Here is a 26,174-nt window from a genome sequence, read left to right as displayed (position 1 = left end):
GCCACGGTGTCGCACCACTGTCAAATACATATAAAAGAGGTCATTGTCCTGTTGCAACACCCAACTGCGCCCAAGACCCAACCTCTGAGCATTTCATGGAATCTACTTTTATACCCAATCATGGCACCCACCTGTTCCCAATTTGCCTGTTCACCTGTGGGATGTTCCAAATAAGTGTTTGATGAGCATTCCTCAACTTTATCAGTATTTATTGCCACCTTTCCCAACTTCTTTGTCACGTGTTGCTGGCATCAAATTCTAAAGTTAATGATTATTTGCAAAAAAAAAGATGTTTATCAGTTTGAACATCAAATATGTTGTCTTTGTAGCATATTCAACTGAATATGGGTTGAAAATGATTTGCAAATCATTGTATTCCGTTTATATTTACATATAACACAATTTCCCAACTTATATGGAAACAAGGTTTGTATATATATATATATATATATATATATATATATATACACAATGTATTACTCATGTAAAAGACCCTCACTTTTAAGTAGTGGCGGCTTTATTTTGCCACGGTGTCGCACCACTGTCAAATACATATAAAAGAGGTCATTGTCCTGTTGCAACACCCAACTGCGCCCAAGACCCAACCTCTGGACTGAAGATTTTAGCTTGTCCTGAAGAATTTTGAGGTAATCCTCCTTTTTCATTGTCCCATTTAAAGCAGCAGTTCCATTGGCAGCAAAACAGGCCCAGAGCATAATACTACCACCACCATGCTTGACGGTAGGTGTGGTGTTCCTGGGATTAAAGACTTCACCTTTTCTCCTCCAAACATATTGCTGGGTATTGTGGCCAAACAGCTCCATTTTTGTTTCATCTGACCACAGAACTTTCCTCCAGAAGGTCTTATCTTTGTCCATGTGATGTCAGATGAAACACAAATGGAGCTATATATGAAGCTACATTCCTCATTCAGCTGTTGGGCCTGCAAACCATCGGCACATATTCACTTTGGCCCTTGGAGGCAAAAAGTTTGGGCACCCCTCCTCTGGCTAAAAAGGGACCTGTGATGAAATTGGTCTCTTCGGACTTACAAATGCTCTGACAAAATTGGATATTCGTGTCCAACGACGTCAAAATATCAAATCACAAGGTCATTTCGGCGATAGCTTTCCTGCAGTTTCGTTTTCTTTTATATGTATTTGACAGTGGTGCGACACCGTGGCAAAATAAAGCCGCCACTACTTAAAAGTGAGGAGATATATATATATATATATTATATATATATATATATAAATTGTTGCGTTTTGGACCAGTTGTTCCTCCCAGGGAATTCAAGTCACAAGTCGCTCCCAAGCTCTTTACGACACTTAAAGCTGAGTTGAAAAACCACCAGAGACAGAATAGGTATTTTGTAATGTATTTGCAAAGCTTTGCACATATATATATATATACATTTAGACCAGTCCAGTATAGAACATTCTATCGCGCCGCCATGATGGTCTGTTCCCCCTCGACCAAAACCCTCTCCTCTTAAGTCTGTCTTCCTCCCCCCCTGGCAGTCATGTCTCTCTAGCCAAAACAAATGCTTATTATCGCTCTCTCTAACATTCCTCATTCAAGGTTAAGCACACAGTTTTGCAGACAACCAAAAGACCACATTTGGGAGAAAAACACTAGCTGTTTTGTAATATGACAATGAAATAAAAAGAAGTCACACTTAAATTCGGATGTATGTAAATATCTGCCTCCGACAATATACACAAACCTTGTTTCCATATGAGTTGGGAAATTGTGTTAGATGTAAATATAAACGGAATACAATGATTTGCAAATCATTTTCAACCCATATTCAGTTGAATATGCTACAAAGACAACATATTTGATGTTCAAACTGATACACTTTTTTTTGTTGTTGCAAATAATCATTAACTTTAGAATTTGATGCCAGCAACACATGACAAAGAAGTTGGGAAAGGTGGCAATAAATACTGATAAAGTTGAGGAATGCTCATCAAACACTTTTTTGGAACATCCCACAGGTGAACAGGCAAATTGGGAACAGGTGGGTGCCATGATTGGGTATAAAAGTAGATTCCATGAAATGCTCAGTCATTCACAAACAAGCATGGGGCGAGGGTCACCACTTTGTCAACAAATGCGTGAGCAAATTGTTGAACAGTTTAAGAAAAACCTTTCTCAACCAGCTATTGCAGGGAACTTAGGGATTTCACCATCTACGGTCCGTAATATCATCAAAGGGTTCAGAGAATCTGGAGAAATCACTGCACGTAAGCAGCTAAGCTCGTGACCTTCGATCCCTCAGGCTGTACTGCATCAACAAGCCACATCAGTGTGTAAAGGATATCACCACATGGGCTCAGGAACACTTCAGAAACCCACTGTCAGTAACTACAGTTGGTCGCTACATCTGTAAATGCAAGTTAAATCTCTCCTATGCAAGGCGAAAACTGTTTATCAACAACACCCAGAAACGCCGTCGGCTTCGCTGGGCCTGAGCTCATCTAAGATGGACTGATACAAAGTGGAAAAGTGTTCTGTGGTCTGACGAGTCCACATTTCAAATTGTTTTTGGAAACTGTGGACGTCGTGTCCTCCGGACCAAAGAGGAAAAGAACCATCCGGATTGTTATAGGCGCAAAGTTGAAAAGCCAGCATCTGTGATGGTATGGGGGTGTATTAGTGCCCAAGACATGGGTAACTTACACATCTGTGTAGGCGCCATTAATGCTGAAAGGTACATACAGGTTTTGAAGCAACATATGTTGCCATCCAAGCAACGTTACCATGGACGCCCCTGCTTATTTCAGCAAGCCAGGTGTTACATCAACGTGGCTTCATAGTAAAAGAGTGCGGGTACTAGACTGGCCTGCCTGTAGTCCAGACCTGTCTACCATTGAAAATGTGTGGCGCATTATGAAGCCTAAAATACCACAACGGAGACCCCCGGACTGTTGAACAACTTAAGCTGTACATCAAGCAAGAATGGGAAAGAATTCCACTTGAAAAGCTTAAAAAAATGTGTCTCCTCAGTTCCCAAACGTTTACTGAGTGTTGTTAAAAGGAAAGGCCATGTAACACAGTGGTGAACATGCCCTTTCCCAACTACTTTGGCACGTGTTGCAGCCATGAAATTCTAAGTTAATTATTATTTGCAAAAAATAAAAATAAAGTTTATGAGTTTGAACATCAAATATCTTGTCTTTGTCGTGCATTCAACTGAATATGGGTTGTTGCAAATCATTGTATTCCGTTTATATTTACATCCAACACAATTTCCCAACTCATATGGAAACGGGGTTTGTATATATAATTATTATTTGTATTGATTTTTTTTTTTTAACAGCGTTAATTTTAGTTATTTTACAGTGTGGATGCCTCAAAGGTGGCGTTTTGCCTCAAATCCATAAGGCCAAGTTTTGTTTTTGCTTTGTTATTGTCAATAGTGCTATTGTGTGCGTGTGTGTGTTTTCTTCTCTTCTTCTATTATTGTATTTTGTTGTTGTTTTGTTTTTGTACAGCACTTTGTGCTTGCCACTTGCCTGTGCATGAAAAGTGCTATATAAATAATTTCATATTATTTACCCACTTGAACCCGCCCCCCCCCCCCCGACTGAGCCAGCCCTTAGAGCCATTCCTTGTCCCGAAGTAACCCACCTTGTCCTAACATGCCAGAGGCTGTTTACCTTGGACAGCTGCGGATACAGGTATGCGGTAGTGGCAGAAATAATAACAATAAAATCAATGTTTTATGAACCATTTATATAACTAAGGCTTCAATTAGTTCACATCAAATATTCCACTTTTTCGAAAAAAGTGGGGGTAATGTTGCATATTTTGTGTTTTTGCCTTAAATAAAATGGTTTTATTGAACAAAAAGGGTATAAAATAAACAAAAAAAACAACGTTTTTTTTCGACAGATTTTGAGATAGGCATTGAAAAAAATTACATGTCTTTTTTTAAATTTTTTAACATTTTTATGACTGGGGAACCGGAGGGTGTGTTCTAACTATCGTGGGATCACACTCCTCAGCCTTCCCGGTAAGGTCTATTCAGGTGTACTGGAGAGGAGGCTACGCCGGATAGTCGAACCTCGGATTCAGGAGGAACAGTGTGGTTTTCGTCCTGGTCGTGGAACTGTGGACCAGCTCTATACTCTCCGCAGGGTCCTTGAGGGTGCATGGGAGTTTGCCCAACCAGTCTACATGTGTTTTGTGGACTTGGAGAAGGCATTCGACCGTGTCCCTCGGGAAGTCCTGTGGGGAGTGCTCAGAGAGTACGGGGTATCGGACTGTCTGATTGTGGCAGTCCGCTCCCTGTATGATCAGTGCCAGAGCCTGGTCCGCATTGCCGGTAGTAAGTCGGACACGTTTCCAGTGAGGGTTGGACTCCGCCAAGGCTGCCCTTTGTCACCGATTCTGTTCATAACTTTTATGGACAGAATTTCTAGGCGCAGTCAAGGCGTTGAGGGGATCTGGTTTGGTGGCTGCAGGATTAGGTCTCTGCTTTTTGCAGATGATGTGGTCCTGATGGCTTCATCTGGCCAGGATCTTCAGCTCTCACTGGATCGGTTCGCAGCTGAGTGTGAAGCGACTGGGATGAGAATCAGCACCTCCAAGTCCGAGTCCATGGTTCTCGCCCGGAAAAGGGTGGAGTGCCATCTCCGGGTTGGGGAGGAGATCTTGCCCCAAGTGGAGGAGTTCAAGTACCTCGGAGTCTTGTTCACGAGTGAGGGAAGAGTGGATCGTGAGATCGACAGGCGGATCGGTGCGGCGTCTTCAGTAATGCGGACGCTGTATCGATCCGTTGTGGTGAAGAAGGAGCTGAGCCGGAAGGCAAAGCTCTCGATTTACCGGTCGATCTACGTTCCCATCCTCACCTATGGTCATGAGCTTTGGGTTATGACCGAAAGGACAAGATCACGGGTACAAGCGGCCGAAATGAGTTTCCTCCGCCGGGTGGCGGGGCTCTCCCTTAGAGATAGGGTGAGAAGCTCTGCCATCCAGGAGGAGCTCAAAGTAAAGCCGCTGCTCCTCCACATCGAGAGGAGCCAGATGAGGTGGTTCGGGCATCTGGTTAGGATGCCACCCGAACGCCTCCCTAGGGAGGTGTTTAGGGCACGTCCGACCGGTAGGAGGCCGCGGGGAAGACCCAGGACACGTTGGGAAGACTATGTCTCTCGGCTGGCCTGGGAACGCCTCGGGGTCCCACAGGAAGAGCTGGACGAAGTGGCTGGGGAGAGGGAAGTCTGGGCTTCCCTGCTTAGGCTGCTGCCCCCGCGACCCGACCTCGGATAAGCGGAAGAAGATGGATGGATGGATGGATTTTTATGACTGAGACTTGAGGGGAGCCCTTTAGGTAAAAAAAAAAAAAAAAATCTATTTATTGTATTGGTTTTGAAAATGAAAAATACAAAGAAATGGCGTAGGTCATAAAGGTCATAAAAGCCTAAAAAGCCATGAGTGTGTGCACATTGAAGTCGGCACCTTGTCACCAGCCGCACCCGCTCATCCAGACGCAAGAATGTACCTGCGCTCCTAAAAAAAAAAAGGGAAAAAAAGTCACTTCCTTCCCTTCAAAAATGTCAACAAAACTGTCCACCAATGTTCGTTTCAAATAACTTCACATACCTTGGAGAAATGTACTGTACACATTGAGCCATTTTGTTTTCCACGGCTACACAAGCTTTGTGTTTCCTTACATACAATATTCTGAAAGGCATTTCTGAATATTATATAAATTATTATTGTTTCATCTTGCTTTAATATAGAAATAATACTACATAAAATGATATAATCTTATTTTAATAAGGTGCTCTCCTTAAAGTGCATATTTTTCATGGACTAAATCAATTTTGGAGGGGAAAAACATAGCAATGTGGCAAGGAGGGCCCAATCAGAGCTAATCTAATAATAACAACAGATGAATAAAAAGTACAGCACATTAATAACATGCACTTTTACTGCCCTCTAGCGGCGGAACAGCAGCAGTGCAGTCGTTATGTACGCACGACTGGAAGATTCATGATTCGTTGTTGGCGAGCCCAGAGGAGGATTAGTTCATCCTGATTGGTTGGCGAGGAAGGAATCTTGTATGACCTGCATGTAATTGGTTGAGAGCAGCCACACGTTGATTTGATTGGTGGAGAGTATGCAAAGGGGGCGGGTTATCGGTTGCGGCTGCGCAGAGCGTACCAGTAGCCGGCGAGCGAGCACGTTGTGAAAGTGCTTTTCTTACTTACTCCGCGTCGTCATTCAAACACAACTTTGGCTCCGAACAACTACTCGATAAATCACCAAACTCTGGTGAGTAAACTATCGTCTCAAGTGTTAATGTTTCAAGTTGCCTTTTAAATTATTTTTCGACGTCCTGGTTTTGTCAAGTGAGTCGATCTCTGCCGGGCTCCGTCTATAGCCTGGATGGAGCCTTTAGCTTAGCGCCACTCGGCATTAGCACTGAAGACAAAATAAATATTATGCATGAATTTACTTTTTTTTTTTTTTAAACTGTTTATGTGTGATTAGATATTCATGCTCCTATGTTAAGACTTTGTTATAAACCATTTTGTTCAGGAATTAGCCACAGGCGTAAGACCGCTTTACGTCGTGGCTGTCTACTTCCGGTTCTTCCCCGCCATCTTCCGGTTCTTCCGCGCCATGCTTTCATTTTAACTCATGGCCGCCTGTCCTCTTTTCTTGTGCCCTCCAGGTAATGTTTGATACTAATTGTGTGAATGCGCTAAAGCATTTTCCACACCAAAATGCATTTATTTTTTCAACTTATTATTATTATTATTCTCAAGATTTTGGCATGCTCTACTTTCCACATTTTTTTTACTCGATTCAAACTGTTCAGCCTGTTCAGGAATCGCGGGCTTTCTTTTGACAAATTCCAAAAAAAATTCCAGGTTTTCCGGGAAATTTTTCCCATTCAAAATGAATTGGCCATTTTTCAAATTTTGACAAATTTCCACATGTTTCAAACCATTCCACGTTAAACACATTTTACCATTGTAGATAGAGATGTCTGATATCAGCCGATAAATGCTTTAAAAATGTAATATCGGAAAATATTGGTATCGTTTTTTTATTTTTTATTATCGGTATCGGTTTTTATTTTTATTTTTTATTAAATCAACATTAAAAGCACAAGATACACTTACAATTGGTGCACCAACCCAAAAAAAACTCCCTCCCCCACTATTCACACAAAAGGGTTGTTTCTTTCTGTTATTAATACATTATATATCAATACAGTCCGTAAGCACACATGATTGTGCATGCTGCTGGTCCACTAATAGTACTAGCCTTTAACAGTTAATTTTACTCATTTTCATTAATTATTAGTTTCTATGTAACTGTTTTTATATTGTTTTACTTTCTTTTTTAGTCAAGAAAATGTTTTTAATTTATTTATTTTATTTTATAATTTTTTAAAAAAAAGGACTTTATCTTCACCATACCTGTTTGTCCAAATTAGGCATAATAATGTGTTAATTCCACGACTGTATATGTCGGTTGGTATCGGTATTTAAGAGTTGGAAAATATCGGATATCGGCAAAAATGCCATTATCGGACATCCTTAATTCTAGAAATTCATTTTTCCAAGTTAAAAAAAAATTCCAGGAGTTTCCGGGATTTCTTGCTTTTCCAAAGCCCTATTTCCACCCTTTTTTCTGGCGACTACTCCTTCCACATTTTTCCACGCATTTCAACCGTCCGATAATATCAGCCGATAAATGCTTTAAAAATGTAATATCGGAAAATATCGGTATCGTTGTTTTTTTTTTTTATCGGTATCGGTTTTTATTTTTTATTAAATCAACATAAAAAGCACAAGATACACTTACAATTGGTGCACCAACCCAAAAAAAACTCCCTCCCCCACTATTCACACAAAAGGGTTGTTTCTTTCTGTTATTAATACATTATATATCAATATATATCAATACAGTCTGTAAGGGATACAATAATAATTATTATTAGTTTTTATGTAACTGTTTTTATATTGTTTTGCTTTCTTTTTTATTCAAGAAAATGTTTTTATTTTATTTTATTTTATAATTAAAAAAAAAAAAGGACCTTATCTTCACCATACCTGGTTGTCCAAATTAGGCATAATAATGTGTTAATTCCACGACTGTATATAAAGTTAAAGTACCAATGATTGTCACACACACACTAGGTGTGGCGAAATTATTCTCTGCATTTGACCCATCACCCTTGATCACCCCCTGGGAGGTGAGGGGAGCAGTGGGCAGCAGCGGTGGCCGCGCCCGGGAATCATTTTTTGGTGATTTAACCCCCAATTCCAACCCTTGATACTGAGTGCCAAGCAGGGAGGTAATGGGTCCCATTTTTATAGTCTTTGGTATGACTCGGCCGGGGTTTGAACCCACAACCTACCGATCTCAGGGCGGACACTCTAACCACTAGGCCACTGAGTAGGTTCACTAGGCCACTGAGTAGGTGTCGGTTGGTATCGGTATTTAAGAGTTGGACAATATCGGATATCGGCAAAAATGCCATTATCGGACATCCTTAATTCTGGAAATTCATTTTTCCAAGTTAAAAAAAATTCCAGGAGTTTCCAGGATTTCTTGCTTTTCCAAAGCCCTATTTCCACCCTTTTTTTCTGGCGACTACTCCTTCCACATTTTTCCACGCATTTCAACTGTCCGATAATATCAGCCGATAAATGCTTTAAAAATGTAATATCGGAAAATATCGGTATCGTTGTTTTTTTTAAATCGGTATCGGTTTTTATTTTTTATTAAATCAACATAAAAAGCACAGGATACACTTACAATTGGTGCACCAACCCAAAAAAAACCTCCCTCCCCCACTATTCACACAAAAGGGTTGTTTCTTTCTGTTATTAATACATTATATATCAATATATATCAATACAGTCCGTAAGCACACATGATTGTGCATGCTGCTGGTCCACTAATAGTACTAGCCTTTAACAGTTAATTTTACTCATTTTCATTAATTATTAGTTTCAATGTAACTGTTTTTATATTTTTTACTTTCTTTTTTATTCAAGAAAATGTTTTTAATTTATTTATCTTATTTTATTTTATCATTTTTAAAAAAAGGACCTTATCTTCACCATACCTGGTTGTCCAAATTAGGCATAATAATGTGTTAATTCCACAACTGTATATATCGGTTGGTATCGGTATTTAAGAGTTGGACAATATTGGATATCGGCAAAAATGCCATTATCGGACATCCTTAATTCTAGAAATTCATTTTTCCAAGTTAAAAAAAATTCCAGGAGTTTCCAGGATTTCTTGCTTTTCCAAAGCCCTATTTCCACCCTTTTTTTCTGGCGACTACTCCTTCCACATTTTTCCACGCATTTCAACCGTCCGATAATGTCAGCCGATAAATGCTTTAAAAATGTAATATCGGAAAATATCGGTATCGTTGTTTTTTTTTATCGGTATCGGTTTTTATTTTTTATTAAATCAACATAAAAAGCACAAGATACACTTACAATTGGTGCACCAACCCAAAAAAAACTCCCTCCCCCCACTATTCACACAAAAGGGTTGTTTCTTTCTGTTATTAATACATTATATATCAATATATATCAATACAGTCCGTAAGGGATACAGTCCGTAAGCACACATGATTGTGCATGCTGCTGGTCCACTAATAGTACTAGCCTTTAACAGTTAATTTTACTCATTTTCATTAATTATTAGTTTCTATGTAACTGTTTTTATATTGTTTTACTTTCTTTTTTATTCAAGAAAATGTTTTTAATTTATTTATCTTATTTTATTTTATAATTAAAAAAAAAAGGACCTTATCTTCACCATACCTGGTTGTCCAAATTAGGCATAATAATGTGTTAATTCCACGACTGTATATATCGGTTGGTATCGGTATTTAAGAGTTGAACAATATTGGATATCGGCAAAAATGCCATTATCGGACATCCTTAATTCTAGAAATTCATTTTTCCAAGTTAAAAAAAATTCCAGGAGTTTCCAGGATTTCTTGCTTTTCCAAAGCCCTATTTCCACCCTTTTTTCTGGCGACTACTCCTTCCACATTTTTCCACGCATTTCAACCGTCCGATAATATCAGCCGATAAATGCTTTAAAAATGTAATATCGGAAAATATCGGTATCGGTTTTTATTTTTTATTAAATCAACATAAAAAGCACAAGATACACTTACAATTAGTGCACCAACCCAAAAAAACTCCCTCCCCCCCACTATTCACACAAAAGGGTTGTTTCTTTCGGTTATTAATACATTATATATCAATATATATCAATACAGTCCGTAAGCACACATGATTGTGCATGCTGCTGGTCCACTAATAGTACTAGCCTTTAACAGTTAATTTTACTCATTTTCATTAATTATTAGTTTCTATGTAACTGTTTTTATATTGTTTTACTTTCTTTTTTATTCAAGAAAATGTTTTTAATTTATTTATCTTATTTTATTTTCTCATTTTTAAAAAAAAGGACCTTATCTTCACCATACCTGTTTGTCCAAATTAGGCATAATAATGTGTTAATTCCACGACTGTATATATCGGTTGGTATTGGTATTTAAGAGTTGGACAATATCGGATATCGGCAAAAATGCAATTATCGGACATCCTTAATTCTAGAAATTCATTTTTCCAAGTTAAAAAAAATTCCAGGAGTTTCCGGGATTTCTTGCTTTTCCAAAGCCCTATTTCCACCCTTTTTTTCTGGCGACTACTCCTTCCACATTTTTCCACGCATTTCAACAGTTCCACCGTCAAAATATTCCTCTTAATCAGGACAAAAAACGAAGTGTTTTTTTTTTAACTGGAAAAATTCCCGGTTTTCCAGGAATTCCGTAATACCATTTCTCAATTCAACATGTTACTACTTCAACATTTCTCGACCGATTTGAAAAATTCCAACACCAACCATTTCATCTCATTCAGACAATTCAAGTGTTTTAGGATAGGATAGGTCTTTATTGTCATTGCACAAGTACAACGAAACTTTGTTTTCAGCACAAACCCGTTCAAGATTACAGTGTACAGGGTTACAGAACAGGAACGCTGATGGGTCGCCCCGTAAAAGATGGGAAAAGGGTCAAACGCTGGGGAAGGATGAGTAAAAAAAATACAATCTAGACTGGGCTCCTAAGGGGGCCCAGTCTGGAGTGGGGAAAAAACCTCCATAGCAAAGCACATATACATATTACAACGTACATCTCGAGATATCTAGAGGGGAGGGCGAGGTCATGATGGTAGGCCGCAGCTCTCAGGCGCTGACCATCCATTCATCACCCCTATGGGATTTGCGTCAAGGGCGTTGGGTTGGCGGGGGGGCTTGTGTATGTGTGGCGTATATTTTTGTGGTTGCAAGTGTGTGTGTAAGCCCCGTAGTGTGTCTCTGTTCCGCGGCCTTTGTCTGTTCAGCCGATAAGTCCAAAGTCAACAAGAACAGGTGTGTGTCCATGAGAGACAAGAAGGGAGTTTGTTGTGTTTTACCATTTTTTCCCAAAAATTCCCACTTTTCCAGAAATTCCCAAGTTTTGGGGAAATTTCCCATTTAAATCAATGTGACATTCTTCAAAGTTCATCTGATTCAAACTGTTCCAACTTCAAAATATTCAGCCTGTTCAAAATGGTGTGCTCTACTTAAACAATTCTAGAAAAATTCCAGGATTCCAGTTAAACTTCAGCATTGGAGCATTCACACGCAATTCCTTCAGGAATTACCTCATCGAGTTCAATATACTTTTATATTCCGTAGCTTCATTCTGCCTCTCGTTCGCTATCAGCTACAGTGCTAGCTCTTAGCTAACTAGCTAATCTAAGACTGCTAGCTTCTTTTGGGCCTCAAGTTTTTTATTTATTTAAAAATATATATATTTTTTTATTGTACAACAAACATACATTTATAATTCACACAAAAGTCAAGGCACTTTCAGCATCAAGGAAATAAAACAAGCACATACAGAGAGTAATAATACTAAAAAATATTTTAAAAAAGGGCTACCTAAATCACTTTAATTGTTTTTAACAAATATATCAATTTAAGGGCTTTGATACTCCTAATCATTCTCCAAGATTTTAGTAATATCTTGATATTTTTAGGCCATGACACGATGTATATGTGGATATTTTGCTTTAGCCTTCAATGAATACACTTGATGCATATACCGTATTTTCCGCACCATAAGCCGCCCTGGGTTATAAGCCGCGCCTTCAATGAACGGCATATTTCAAAACTTTGTCCACCTATAAGCCGCCCCGTGTTATAAGCCGCATCTAACTGCGCTAAAGGAATGTAAAAAAAACAGTCAGATAGGTCAGTCAAACTTTAATAATATATTAAAAACCAGCGTGATGTGGGCGCGCATGGAGTCGTATATCAACATGGACGGAGCTGCGTGAAAAAAGCCACCCGGCCTCTTCGCGTAAACTTACCTTAACCACTCGCTCATCTTTTCTTCATCCATCCATCCCTTCGAGTTAGCTTTTATGATGACGCCGGCTGGAAAGGTCTCTTTTGGCAAGGTCTTCCTTTTGAATATCACCATGGGTGGAAGTTTCTGGCCATTAGCATGGCAAGCTAGAACCACAGTGAAGGATGACTTCTCATTCCCTGTGGTGCGAATATTCACCGTACGTGCTCCCGTTGTATCCACAGTGCGGTTCACAGGAATATCAAAAGTCAGTGGAACCTCGTCCATGTTGATAATGTTCTCTGGCCGGATCTTTTTTTCAGCTATCATGTTTTTACCATATGCACGGAAAGTAGCCAGCTTTTCTTGAAAGTCTTTAGGCAGTTGCTGTGAAATAGTAGTCCGTGTGCGGATGGAGAGATTGCGTCTTTTCATGAACCGGAAACCTGTCGCTTAGTAGGAGCCATTTTGTGGTCTTTACAGATGTAAACACACAAAGTAAATGAAACGTAATATCCGCGCGCTTCTTCTTCCTCTACGGGGGCGGGTGGTTGCTTACAGTAGAAGAAGAAGCGCTTCCTGTTCTATGGGGGCGGGTGCTTACCTTGGCGGTTGCTTGCGTAGAAGAAGAAGCACTTCCTCTTCTACGGGGGAAAAAGATGGCGGCTGTTTACCGTAGTTGCGAGACCGAAACTTTATGAAAATGAATCTTAATATTAATCCATATATAAAGCGCACCGGGTTATAAGCCGCACTGTCAGCTTTTGAGTAAATTTGTGGTTTTTAGGTGCGGCTAATAGTGCGGAAAATACGGTAATCACAGCAGTATGATGATTGTGTCTACATTAAAACATTCTTCTTCATACTGCATTAATATATGCTACTTTTAAACTTTCATGCAGAGAGGGAAATCACAACTAAGTCAATTTAGCAAAAGTGTATTTATTAAACAGTTATTAAGCAGTGGCACAAACATTCATGTCATTTCCAAACAAAGTGCAAGATTGTCAGAGACATTTTAAAACAAGCTATTAGTGCACTTTTGTGCATGATGTCACTAAGATGACATCAAAACAACACTAAATTAAAGTGCACTTTTTGTACAGAACGCCACTACAATATTTTGTGTGCATGATGTCACACAAGATATTTCAATAAATGTTAAATAAAAATGAGCTGCATAATATAAAATCAAATAGTGTATGTCCTTGACTATGTGGTAGGTTACTGCGGACGTTATCTCCTTCTGTTGTTGACTATTTGTTTCATACGGTGTTGATCTGGAAATGGAAGACGTCGGGCTCAATAGGGTCAGTGCTGGTTGCTTCAGCATTTTGTGGGTGTGGCACCGAACGGAGATGTTGACATGCAAAGTTTCAAGCACTCCTTATTCTCTAGCGGGTGACTTTTCAAATAATGCTACAAATTAGCAGTGCCGCTACTTTTTGTAGCAACGCTTTTGCCACATCCTTGACATATCACGGTTGTCTGTTCAACATCTTCCCGCTTGAAGCCAAACCACCGCCAGGCGATGGACCCCTGCTGTTTTTCTTGGGAATTGATTCTTCATATACCGTATTTTCCGCACCATAGGCCGCCCTGGGTTATAAGCCGCGCCTTCAATGAACGGCATATTTCAAAACTTTGTCCACCTATAAGCCGCATCTAACTGCGCTAAAGGGAATGTCAAAAAAACAGTCAGATAGGTCAGTCAAACTTTAATAATATATTAAAAACCAGCGTTCTAACAACTCTGTTCACTCCCAAAATGTACGGTAATGTGCAATCACAAACATAGTAAAATTCAAAATAGTGCAAAGCAATAGCAACATCAATAACTTAATGTTGCTCGAACGTTAATGTCACAACACACAAAATAAACATAACGCTCACTTTCTGAAGTTATTCTTCATTCATAAATCCCTCGAATTCTTCTCCTTCGGTGTCCGAATTAAAAAGTTGGGCGAATACGGGATCCAAAATGGCCGGCTCCGTCTCGTCGAAGTCACCTACGCACCATTGATTCATTTATGTTATATTCCCTTGCTGCTGCTCTATTTCCGTGTTCTTCGGCATGACTTATTGCCTTAAGTTTAAATTCTGCGTTATACGCGTGTCGCTTAGTAGGAGCCATTTTGTGGTCTTTACAGATGTAAACACACAAAGGAAATGAAACGTAATACCCGCGCGCTTCTTCTTCTACGGGGGCGGGTGGTTGCTTACCGTAGAAGAAGAAGCGCTTCCTCTTCTACGGGGGCGGGTGCTTACCTTGGCAGTTGCTTACCATAGAAGAAGAAGCACTTCCTCTTCTACGGGGAAAAAAGATGGCGGCTGTTTACCGTAGTTGCGAGACCGAAACTTTATGAAAATAAATATTTATATTAATCCATATATAAGGCGCACCGGGTTATAAGCCGCACTGTCAGCTTTTGTGAAAATTTGTGGTTTTTAGGTGCGGCTTATAGTGCGGAAAATACGGTAGTCATTTTCTGTATCACGCAGAGACAAACCCACGATATATTCAGTATATTCCATATATCGCCCAACACTAGTACAGCGTGTTAGTCAGCTGGGCTGGAAATCCCTGAGAGAATCTCCCAAAATCCTGGGAGATGTAACTTTATTTTCAGACCAGCCAACACAAAACATCAGGAAAACAAACTACACCCGAGTATTTGTTTGATACCGTCACACATCATGGGGTTAGTATGAAGATCCTAAAACTGCAATACCGTTACATTCCTAATCTTTAATTCATCTCTAAGAGCAAGTATCAACCATCAATTTGATACAATTATATTTTGACACAATAATTATAGCACATTTTCCCTTCATTTTCCACACTTTTTATACACTATCACTAATTCCATCATTGATCAAATGTGCCTCTGAAACCCTGGGAGCCATTTTAGTCTTTTCAGCTTTTTTAGCTTGGCGGGTAGAAGAAGCTACATGCTAAAAGTGGTCACTGGTAAAAGTTAGCTGGTCAAGTAGATAACACGGACACAGACTTCTACATTATGACTCGCATAATTAGGGACCGCAATGTCCCTTTGGGACAGAGGACCCTATTGTATTTCGTGCGTTTTATTATTATTATTATTCCGCCGCCTCTTTGAGCTCTAATTTGACCCCCTTAACATGCTTCAAAACTCACCATATTTGACACACACATCAGGACTGGCAAAAATTGCCATCTAATAAAAAAACAAACCCCAAAACTCAAAATTGCGCTCTAGCGCCCCCTAGGAAAAAATACAGACAAAACTGCTTGTAACTTCCGGTAGGAATGTCGTAGAGACATGAAACAAAAACCTCTATGTAGGTCTGATTTAGACCTAGATTTCATTCATTGACATCCTTCAGCAAAAATCAACAGGAAGTTGGAAATTCCCCCTTCAAAACAAAATTTTTGTAAAAACAGTCACTTTTGCCTCTTTGACCTGTAATTTGACCCCCTTAGCATGCTTCAAAACTCACCAAACTGGACACACATATCAGGACTGGCAAAATTTGCGATGTAATAAAAATCCCAACCCCAAAACTCACAATTGCGCTCTAGCGCCCCCTAGGAAGAAAACTCAGACAAAACTGCCTGTAACTTCCAGTAGGAATTTCTTAGAGACATGAAACAAACACATCTATGTACCGTATTTTCCGCACCATAAGGCGCCCTGGGTTATAAGCCGCGCCTTCAATGAACGGCATATTTCAAAACTTTGTCCACCTATAAGCCGCCCCGTGTTATAAGCCGCATCTAACTGCGCTAAAGGGAATGTCAAAAAAAACAGTCAGATAGGTCAGTCAAACTTTAATAATATATTAAAAACCAGCGTTCTAACAACTCTGTTCACTCCCAAAATGTACGGTAATGTGCAAATGTGCAATCACAAACATAGTAAAATTCAAAATAGTGCAGAGCAATAGCAACATAATGTTGCTCGAACGTTAATGTCACAACACACAAAATAAACAACGCTCACTTTCTGAAGTTATTCTTCATTCATAAATCCCTCGAATTCTTCTCCTTCGGTGTCCGAATTAAAAAGTTGGGCGAATACGGGATCCAAAATGGCCTTCCGGAAAGCTCGGACCACAGTTGTGACCGAAATATCCGCCCAGGCATTTACGATCCACTGGCAGATGTTGGCGTATGTCGTCCGGCGCTGTCTCCCTGTCTTAGTGAAGGTGTGTTCGCCTTCGGTCATCCATTGTTCCCACGCCGTTCGCAGTCGTGCTTTAAATGCCCTGTTGACACCAATATCGAGCGGTTGGAGTTCTTTGGTTAATCCACCCGGAATGACGGCGAGTGTTGTATTTGTGTGCTTCACTTGTTTTTTGACACCTTCTGTGATGTAAGTTTAAATTCTGCGTTATACGCGTGTCGCTTAGTAGGAGCCATTTTGTGGTCTTTACAGATGTAAACACACAAAGGAAATGAAACGTAATACCCGCGCGCTTCTTCTACGGGGGCGGGTGGTTGCTTACCATAGAAGAAGAAGCGCTTCCTCTTCTACGGGGAAAAAAGATGGCGGCTGTTTACCGTAGTTGCGAGACCGAAACTTTATGAAAATAAATATTTATATTAATCCATATATAAGGCGCACCGGGTTATAAGCCGCACTGTCAGCTTTTGTGAAAATTTGTGGTTTTTAGGTGCGGCTTATAGTGCGGAAAATACGGTAGGTCTCACTTAGACCTACTTTTCATATACGGTATTGACAAACCCCCAGCAAAAATCAACAGGAAGTTTGCAATTCCCCCCTTCAAAACAAAAGTTTTGTAAAAACCGGTCACCTTTTTTCAAACATTATCTCCTCTGAGCGCGTTTGTCGTGTCGGCTTCAAAATAGTACAGGAGAGAGATTGAACTCTTCTGATTAAAAGTTGACCAAAGGGTTTTAATTACTGCTCCGTTTTGGATTTTATGTGCCGTCAAAGTCGGTCCCGTCCATCGCTGCTTGCAGCTTTAATTATGTTTATTATTCCTGTTCTTAAAAGTTTGTCTTATTAAGTGTACATCTGTCAAAAAAAATCTGCTTTCATCCAAGTTCATTTTGTAGTGCATGCAAATGTAGTCATTGAGATTGCGTGCTAACGTGCTAACACAATGTGGTCAGAGCTCCAGTGAGTAAAGAAGAAGAAATGGTGATGGAGAAGCCAAGTGCCCAGCTGGTCGGGCGAGAGTTTGTCCGACAGTACTACACGCTGCTCAACCAGGCGCCAGACTACCTGCACAGGTACGCTTGCACGCACGTGCCCATGTGCGCTGCGTCCTCGCATCAAGCTGACGTGTGTGTGTGTGTGTGTGTGTGTGTGTGTGTGTGTGTGTGTGCGCGTGCCTGGGCAGGTTCTATGGAAAGAACTCGTCGTACGTCCACGGCGGCTTGGACGCCAGCGGCAAACCTCAAGGGGCGGTGTACGGCCAGTCGGTAAGTTGCACGCCACGTGAGGGCGGAGAGGACGAGTGGTTGTGACGTCGGGACCTTGTCTTCCAGGACATCCACAAGCGCGTCATGGCACTGAGCTTCCGCGACTGCCGCACAAAGATCGGCCACGTGGACGCTCACGCCACGCTCAATGAGGGCGTGGTCGTGCAGGTGATGGGAGAACTGTCCAACAACATGCAGCCCATGAGGAAGTTCATGCAGACCTTCATCCTGGCACCAGAGGTCCTCCATCTTGTCCTCCTCCTTTGTCTTCAACAAGTGACCTCACCATGTCCTCGTCCTCCAGGGGAACGTCGCCAACAAGTTCTACGTGCACAATGATGTCTTCCGCTACCAGGATGAAGTCTTTGCTGACTCTGATTTTGAAGCACCCGAAGGTAACCGCCTCTTTTTTCTTTAGATGCTGTGACACCTTTTGGCTACTTCTTGTCTGATGTGTGTTTGTGTGCACAGAGTATGAGGACGAGGTGGAGGAGATGGAGCGTGTCCCCTCACCTGACGTCCTGCCTGAAGAGCCCACTTCCTTCTACGAGCCTCCACCTTGGTGAGAACCTTTCATGACACAAGCGTCTCTCACAACCACACACAAGCGCGTCTCTCACAACCACACACAAGCGCGTCTCTCACAACCACACACAAGTGTCTCTCACAACCACACACGTCTCTCACAACCACACACAAGTGTGTCTCTCACAACCACACACGTCTCTCACAACCACACACGTCTCTCACAACCACACACAAGTGTCTGTCACAACCACACACGTCTCTCACAACCACACACAAGTGTGTCTCTCACAACCACACACGTCTCTCACAACCACACACAAGCGTGTCTCACAACCACACACAAGCGTGTCTCTCACAACCACACGTCTCTCACAACCACACACAAGCGTGTCTCTCACAACCACACGTCTCTCACAACCACACACAAGCGTGTCTCTCACAACCACACGTCTCTCACAACCACACACAAGTGTGTCTCTCACAACCACACACAAGCTTGTCTCTCACAACCACACGTCTCTCGCAACCACACACAAGCGTGTCTCTCGCAACCACACACAAGCGTGTCTCTCGCAACCACACACAAGCGTGTCTCTCGCAACCACACACAAGCGTGTCTCTCACAACCACACACAAGCATGTCTCACAACCACACACAAGCGCGTCTCTCACAACCACACACAAGCATGTCTCTCACAACCACACGTCTCTCACAACCACACACAAGTGTGTCTCTCACAGCCACACACAAGCGTGTCTCTCACAACCACACACAAGCGTGTCTCTCACAACCACACACGTCTCTCACAACCACACACACGTGTGTCTCTCACAACCACACACGTCTCTCGCAACCACACACAAGCGCGTCTCTCGCAACCACACACAAGCGCATCTCTCACAACCACACACAAGCGTGTCTCTCGCAACCACACGCAAGCGCGTCTCTCGCAGCCACACACAAGCGCGTCTCTCGCAACCACACGCAAGCGCGTCTCTCGCAGCCACACGCAAGCGTGTCTCTCACAACCACACACAAGCGCGTCTCTCGCAACCACACACAAGCGCGTCTCTCGCAGCCACACACAAGCGCGTCTCTCGCAGCCACACACAAGCATGTCTCTCACAACCACATGTCTCTCACAACTACACACAAGCGTGTCTGTCGCAACCACACACAAGTGTCTCTCACAACCACACACGTCTCTCACAACCACACACAAGTGTGTCTCTCACAACCACACACGTCTCTCGCAACCACACACAAGCGCGTCTCTCACAACCACACACAAGCGCGTCTCGCGCAACCACACACAAGCGCGTCTCTCACAACCACATGTCTCTCACAACCACACACAAGTGTCTCTCACAACCACACACGTCTCTCACAACCACACACAAGTGTGTCTCTCACAACCACACACGTCCCTCGCAACCACACACAAGCGTGTCTCTCGCAACCACACACAAGCGTGTCTCTCACAACCACACACAAGCGTGTCTCTCACAACCACACACAAGTGTCTCTCACAACAACACACGTCTCTCACAACCACACACAAGTGTCTCTCACAACAACACACGTCTCTCACAACCACACACAAGTGTGTCTCTCACAACCACACACAAGTGTCTCTCACAACAACACACGTCTCTCACAACCACACACAAGTGTGTCTCTCACAACCACACACGTCTCTCACAACCACGCACAAGCGTGTCCCGCAAGAAACGCGCAGGTGTGTGTCACAACAACACGAGTGTGTGAAAGTGTGTGTTCCTGTGTGTAGTTCTGAGGCAGTACTTCCTGCTGAAGACGAGGATGAGGCGGTGGCGGCGAGTCCTGAACCAGAACCTGAAGGGGACAAGGGGACGGACAGCGCTGCGGTGGATCTGAAAGTGGACGCCGCGCTGGAGACACAAAGTGAGGCGCCCACAGCCAATGAGCAGACAGAGAAAAGCCCCGCCCCCAACGCCGTCACGGAACCTGCCGCCGCCGCTGAACCCGCCCCCGTCGCTCCAGAGGAAAACCGGGTGAGTGTGTCTGAATGAGTGTACTTGAAGTGTATAAGTAAGTAAAAATGCAGTACTGTCAGTACCCACCAGGTGTACTCCAGCTATAGTCATTTCTTGCTACACAGTGAAAGGGGAGGGGCCAAGTACAGCAGTTAGTGGTGCAGGTCAAATGAGGAAGTATGACATCACAATCAAAATAGGTCTGATAACTGATAGGAATAAATGCTGCAAGGAGAGATTACTTGTGCTGCAGGTAAGATAGGGTCAGCATATCAAGCGCTCCTTTTACCCTAGTTTGGAGGAGGGGTTAAATTCCCCTCAGCTCAGTGCAAATAAACATGGCGTCCATCATGTGGTACTTCCTCACTGTTTCAAAGGAAGACATGTTGGCTGCTATTTGCACCAAATGTTCATCAATTATGCTTCAACACATCAAACCTTATCAGCCACCTGAAACAGCAGCATCGCTGTCATGTGCTTTTGAAACCACGGAAGAAGCTCAGTTATGGAAAGTGATCCATAATGACTTATTCTTTATGATTAAAGGAGAAGTGCGCTCTTTTTTAAATTGTTGCCTATGGTTCACAATCTTTATGAAAGACATGACAATGGATGGTTTGATTTAGTGCATTCTAAATATTAAATAAAATTTCTGTGTACAGCAGAGCCAATGGGAGGTCCTCTATTTCGCCCATAAAATCCAATAAAGGACATTGGAAAACATCAACAATGCTCCGTTTACATGTGGTGACTTGAATATTAACAAGTATTAGTGATGTTATTATAAATATTAACAAGTATTAGTCATATTGTTGCAAAAATTAACAAGTACTATTGATATTATTATAAATATTAAGAAGTATTAGTCAATGTGTTATTATAAATATTAAGAAGTATTGGTGATATTATTATAAATATTAACAAGTACCGTATTCTCCGGACCATAGGGTATGTTTTAGTGCTTTCATGGCGAGTTTACTGACAGATATTAGTAAGAACTTTACACTACTTTATATTAGAAATGGTAACAGTGGAGGTTGAATGTCCCATAACAAGAAAATAGCGAAAAAGAAGATTTTCCGGTCGGACGTTTTTTCACGGGACACATTTCCGGTGTTGTTGTTTCCGGATGAGGAGATGCTGCTCCGTTGTTGATTGAAGTAAAGTCTGAATGTCATTAAAACAGTTAGCTCCATCTTTTGACACTTCTTCCACTCCCGTCCTTGCACGCTACACCGCTACAACAGAGATGACGGGCAGAAGACGCTGTCGAAGGTGAGCCACGTAAATAAGACCGCCCTCAAAACGGCGACTGTCAGAAAGCTGCTTGAAGATGTGTAAAACATCATCTATGCAACATTTTGAGCAAAGAAGGACCATTACATGTCATGTACGTCGCGTTTGTTTGCACTGTGCGCTCAGAGGAAACGCACCACCTACGTCGGAGCGCTCGATTTGCTCACCTTGACACCCCCTCCCCCCCAACACAATATTGGAATGTTTTTATCAGAAGTAGGCTTGTGTAGCATAGTACATTGTAAACGTTGTTTTCAGCACAGATCTAGATTGTACATGGTGACAGAACAGGAACGCCACCCTGTAAAAGGTGGGGAAAAGTTGATCCCAGACTGGGCTCCTACGGGGTGGGCTTAGTTTGGGGCCAGGAAAAAACCTTGCTAGCCACAATAAGCAGCATATTATGACACAGTAACTACAAGACTTTATACAGAGAGGGGAGGTGACCAAGCTGCTACCTTTTTGGCGCTGCTCCATCCATCCGTCACACCTAAAGAGTTAAGTGGTGGCAAAGGCCAGGTGTGCACACCATGTTGTGTGTGTCTGTAGGCCAGGAGTCGCTCTGCCAACACAGTTTAACTCCCCAGGTGTGCAGCACGGCCCCGTGAGGGAGCCAAATTGTAGATAGTTTGTTGTTTTCCAAGCCAGCAGACAGAAGTTGAGTGCAGTTGATCCATCCATGTTTAGGTGTTTAGATCTCAGAGAGAGAGAGAGAGTGGCTCTTAAAGTGTAGACAAGACAGGACAAAGCGGGAGGGGAGTGCGACCGCCTCCACCTAGAGCCAAGAGAGAGAGAAATGAATCTGTGTGACGTATGTAATACCAATAAACACGCCGTGGTTTGGCCTCTGGGATGCTAACGTGATGCTAACACGCTTGCAGCCTTTCTCCTGGGCGTCTGTGACCAGTAAGCACCTCCCGCCCAGCGGGGTCGTCCCCGTCTCCGGAATCCCACCTCACGTGGTTAAAGTTACGCCCACAGCACCGGTAGGTGTCCTCCGGCCCGGCCCGGCCCACGGTTACCAACGTCAGAAGTTCTAAAGTTGAACGTGTCCCTGCAGGCCCAAGCGGAGGTGAAGTCCGAGTCCCAGACGGCGTCCCAGAGACCGCAGAGAGACCAGCGTCCCCAAAGAGCAGAGACCACCCGCCCCTGGGGGCCCACCTCCCGAGGACCTCGACCCGGTAGGTGCACACACACGCCCACACAGGAAGTGACACGACAACTGAGCCGGGTGTTGTTTCAGTGCGTGAGGGCGAGCAAGGTGAGGTGGAAGGTCGAAGGATGGTCCGCTACCCCGACGCCCACCAGGTCTTTGTGGGCAACGTCCCCCACGACGTGGACAAGAGCGACCTGAAGGAGTTCTTTGAGCGTGAGTGACCATGTGACAGGAAGTGATGACATCACGGTCACGTTGCTGTCCTGTGCCCCACAGAGTACGGCACGGTTCTGGAGCTGCGGATCAACAGCGGAGGGAAACTTCCCAACTTTGGCTTTGTGGTCTTTGACGACTCCGAGCCGGTCCAGAAGATCCTCAGCAGTCGGGTGAGTGAGACTTGAATGAAATAAGTTTATTTCGGTCATATAATCAACCATTTTGTGTGACCAGTTTAACAGTACAGATTAGACATATTTAACAATCATACACATTTACACACAGAAAGAAAATAAAATAAAAAGAATGACGGAAAAGGGAATAGGCTGAAGCCAAAGCTTATCCTATACCTTCACTGAAAATTAGATTGCCTGGAACATCAAGGTTAAAACAATCAATGGGATGAAAGTAATTGTTACTATATTTTATCATTTTCAATTATTTCACCTTTCAAGGTTTTCTTAAACCTTGACAAAAAAGTACATGTCTTCAGCTCATCACTGAGCTTGTTCCACCATTTAACTCCTAAAACTGAAATACATTTGTATTTTATATTCCTTCTTACTTTATCTATTTCAAAAATCAATATCCCCCGTAAATTATATTTTTCTCCTCTTAATTGAAATAACTTAAGAATACAAGCTGGAAGGCTGTTGTTCTTTACTCCAAACATCATTTCCATTTTTTTTAAAAACACAATATCTGAACATTTTAACACGTTAGAACTTATAAATAATGGATTGGTATGCTCATAGTAGCACACTTTGTGTATTATTGTAATGACCCTTTTTTGAAGTTTAATTACCGTATTTTCCGCACCATAAGGCGCCCTGGGTTATAAGCCGCGCCTTCAATGAACGGCATATTTCAAAACTTTGTCCACCTATAAGACGCCCCGTGTTATAAGCCGCATCTAACTGCGCTAAAGGAATGTCAAAAAAACAGTCAGATAGGTCAGTCAAACTTTAATAATATATTAAAAACCAGCGTGATGTGGGCGCGCACGGAGTCGTATATCAACATGGACGGAGCTGCGTGAAAAAAGCCACCCGGCCTCTTCGCGTAAACTTACCTTTACCACTCGCTCATCTTTTCTTCATCCATCCCTTCGAGTTAGCTTTTATGATGACGCCGGCTGGAAAGGTCTCTTTTGGCAAGGTCTTCCTTTTGAATATCACCATGGGTGGAAGTTTCTGGCCATTAGCATGGCAAGCTAGAACCACAGTGAAGGATGACTTCTCATTCCCTGTGGTGCGAATATTCACCGTACGTGCTCCCGTTGTATCCACAGTGCGGTTCACAGGAATATCAAAAGTCAGTGGAACCTCGTCCATGTTGATAATGTTCTCTGGCCGGATCTTTTTTTCAGCTATCTTGTTTTTACAATATGCACGGAAAGTAGCCAGCTTTTCTTGAAAGTCTTTAGGCAGTTGCTGTGAAATAATAGTCTGTGTGCGGATGGAGAGATTGCGTCTTTTCATGAACCGGATCCCTGTCGCTTAGTAGGAGCCATTTTGTGGCCTTTACAGATGTAAACACACAAAGGAAATGAAACGTAATATCCACGCGCTTTTTCTTCTTCTACGCGGGCGGGTGGTTGCTTACAGTAGAAGAAGAAGCGCTTCCTGTTCTATGGGGGCGGGTGCTTACCTTGGCGGTTGCTTGCGTAGAAGAAGAAGCACTTCCTCTTCTACGGGGAAAAAAGATGGCGGCTGTTTACCGTAGTTGCGAGACCGAAACTTTATGAAAATGAATCTTAATATTAATCCATATATAAAGCGCACCGGGTTATAAGGCGCACTGTCAGCTTTTGAGAAAATGTGTGGTTTTTAGGTGCGCCTTATAGTGCGGAAAATACGGTATTGGCTCGGTTTGTTTTATAAACATTTCCCCAAACTTCAACACAATATGTTAAATATGGAAAAATAAAAGAATAATATAACATATGCAGACATGTCTTATTCAGCATGTGTCTTACTTTATAAAGAATTGCAATGGACTTAGTTGTTGGATTGTGGCTGGGTTCTGATCCGTGTCCTGCTCCCAGCCCATCAAGTTCCGTGGTGAAGTGCGCCTGAACGTGGAGGAGAAGAAGACCCGCATGGCCCGGGAAGGGGACAGGCGGGACGTCAGGCCTCGCGGCCCAGGAGGACCCGGCGGTCCCAGAGAACGCATCGGAGGCGGCGGACCTCGAGGCCCCCTCCCCCGCGGAGGAGCCACACAGAAGCCCAGTTTCGGTTCCGGTCGGGGCGCGGGACCCAGCGAGGGACGCTACTCGTCTCAGCGTCAGTGATGTTGGAGTCCTGCAGTGGAACCATTGGACTTGACCAAATTCTCTCCTTTAGTTGACTCACTGTCCGGTCCCATGGCCCCGCCCCCTGGCCGGCTGATGACTTCTGGGACTTTTTGTTTATCCAAGCTGAACTCGAAGTGGACTTGAAGAGAACTTTTGGTTCTTTTCTTCTCTTTCTCCACAAGGACGTCGACCCGAGGTGACCTCCTTCCTCCTTTTAGACGAGCGCCACTCCTTCTTCGCCGCCGTGTCGCCTCAACGCCACGCCACTAAATTAAAGTCATTTACTGTTTTAAACGCCGCCTGTCCTCTTTCACCGACCTCCCTGCTGGATGGCCGCGTAAAGTGAGACCAGCGTTCTTCACCGAGGTTAGAAAAAGTGTACTTGTCAGTGCACAAAGGTATGACGCACACTTGCCTTCATCATAGCAGCCGTCTTGAATTCCCAAGTGAGGAAACTGTTGGAAATAGTAAATATTGAAAAGTCATATTTTGTCAACATTGTAATTAAATGCCAGTAAGGACTATGGGTCTCGGAAAGGAAGTACTTGACATATTCTTAAGTGTACTGATCCAAGTATTCGATTTGAGACAGGTTGTGTTTTAAACGGCACACTTGTACTTCAATGTACAGTACAGTACTGCCTTGTGTACTTAGTTCCTGCGTGCGCACATTTTAGTCAGTGTTCCAAGTCTGTAATTGTGATCGTGCACTAACAGGAAGTGACATCACAAAATATTTGCTGCTCTCATATTTTGATTAAAACAAAGTCCCGCCTTTTCCGGTAAGTGTGGCAGTGCTAAATTGGAACACTTAGACACAGACATGTTACAA

At 42.6% G+C, this 26,174-nt stretch overlaps 1 protein-coding gene across 1 annotated transcript; it reads left to right on the top strand.

Moving 5' to 3' along the window:
* Positions 1-6,130: 6,130 nt before the first annotated feature.
* On the top strand, positions 6,131-25,636 carry g3bp1 (GTPase activating protein (SH3 domain) binding protein 1). Its single transcript, XM_061976562.1, has 12 exons — positions 6,131-6,285; positions 17,523-17,642; positions 17,753-17,834; positions 17,901-18,074; positions 18,139-18,229; positions 18,306-18,396; positions 20,153-20,396; positions 22,556-22,660; positions 22,735-22,855; positions 22,918-23,043; positions 23,107-23,216; positions 25,094-25,636. Exons 2-12 carry the CDS (start codon positions 17,548-17,550, stop codon positions 25,337-25,339), a joined length of 1,485 nt encoding a protein of 494 aa, XP_061832546.1. The 5' UTR covers positions 6,131-6,285; positions 17,523-17,547; the 3' UTR covers positions 25,340-25,636.
* Positions 25,637-26,174: the final 538 nt, after the last annotated feature.

This window comes from Nerophis lumbriciformis, linkage group LG16, assembly GCF_033978685.3.
Source record: "Nerophis lumbriciformis linkage group LG16, RoL_Nlum_v2.1, whole genome shotgun sequence".
Lineage (NCBI taxonomy): Eukaryota > Metazoa > Chordata > Actinopteri > Syngnathiformes > Syngnathidae > Nerophis > Nerophis lumbriciformis.
Note: the sequence above shows the minus strand (reverse complement) of the source record. Positions and strands in the feature narration are given on the sequence as shown.

Excerpts from the sequence above, each read along its gene's own strand:
- g3bp1 (XM_061976562.1), top strand. The coding sequence starts at position 17,548 with ATGGTGATGGAGAAGCCAAGTGCCCAGCTGGTCGGGCGAGAGTTTGTC. Across the intron at positions 18,075-18,138 it reads CCTTCATCCTGGCACCAGAG|GGGAACGTCGCCAACAAGTT; the intron begins GTCCTCCATCTT and ends CTCGTCCTCCAG. Across the intron at positions 23,217-25,093 it reads AGAAGATCCTCAGCAGTCGG|CCCATCAAGTTCCGTGGTGA; the intron begins GTGAGTGAGACT and ends TCCTGCTCCCAG.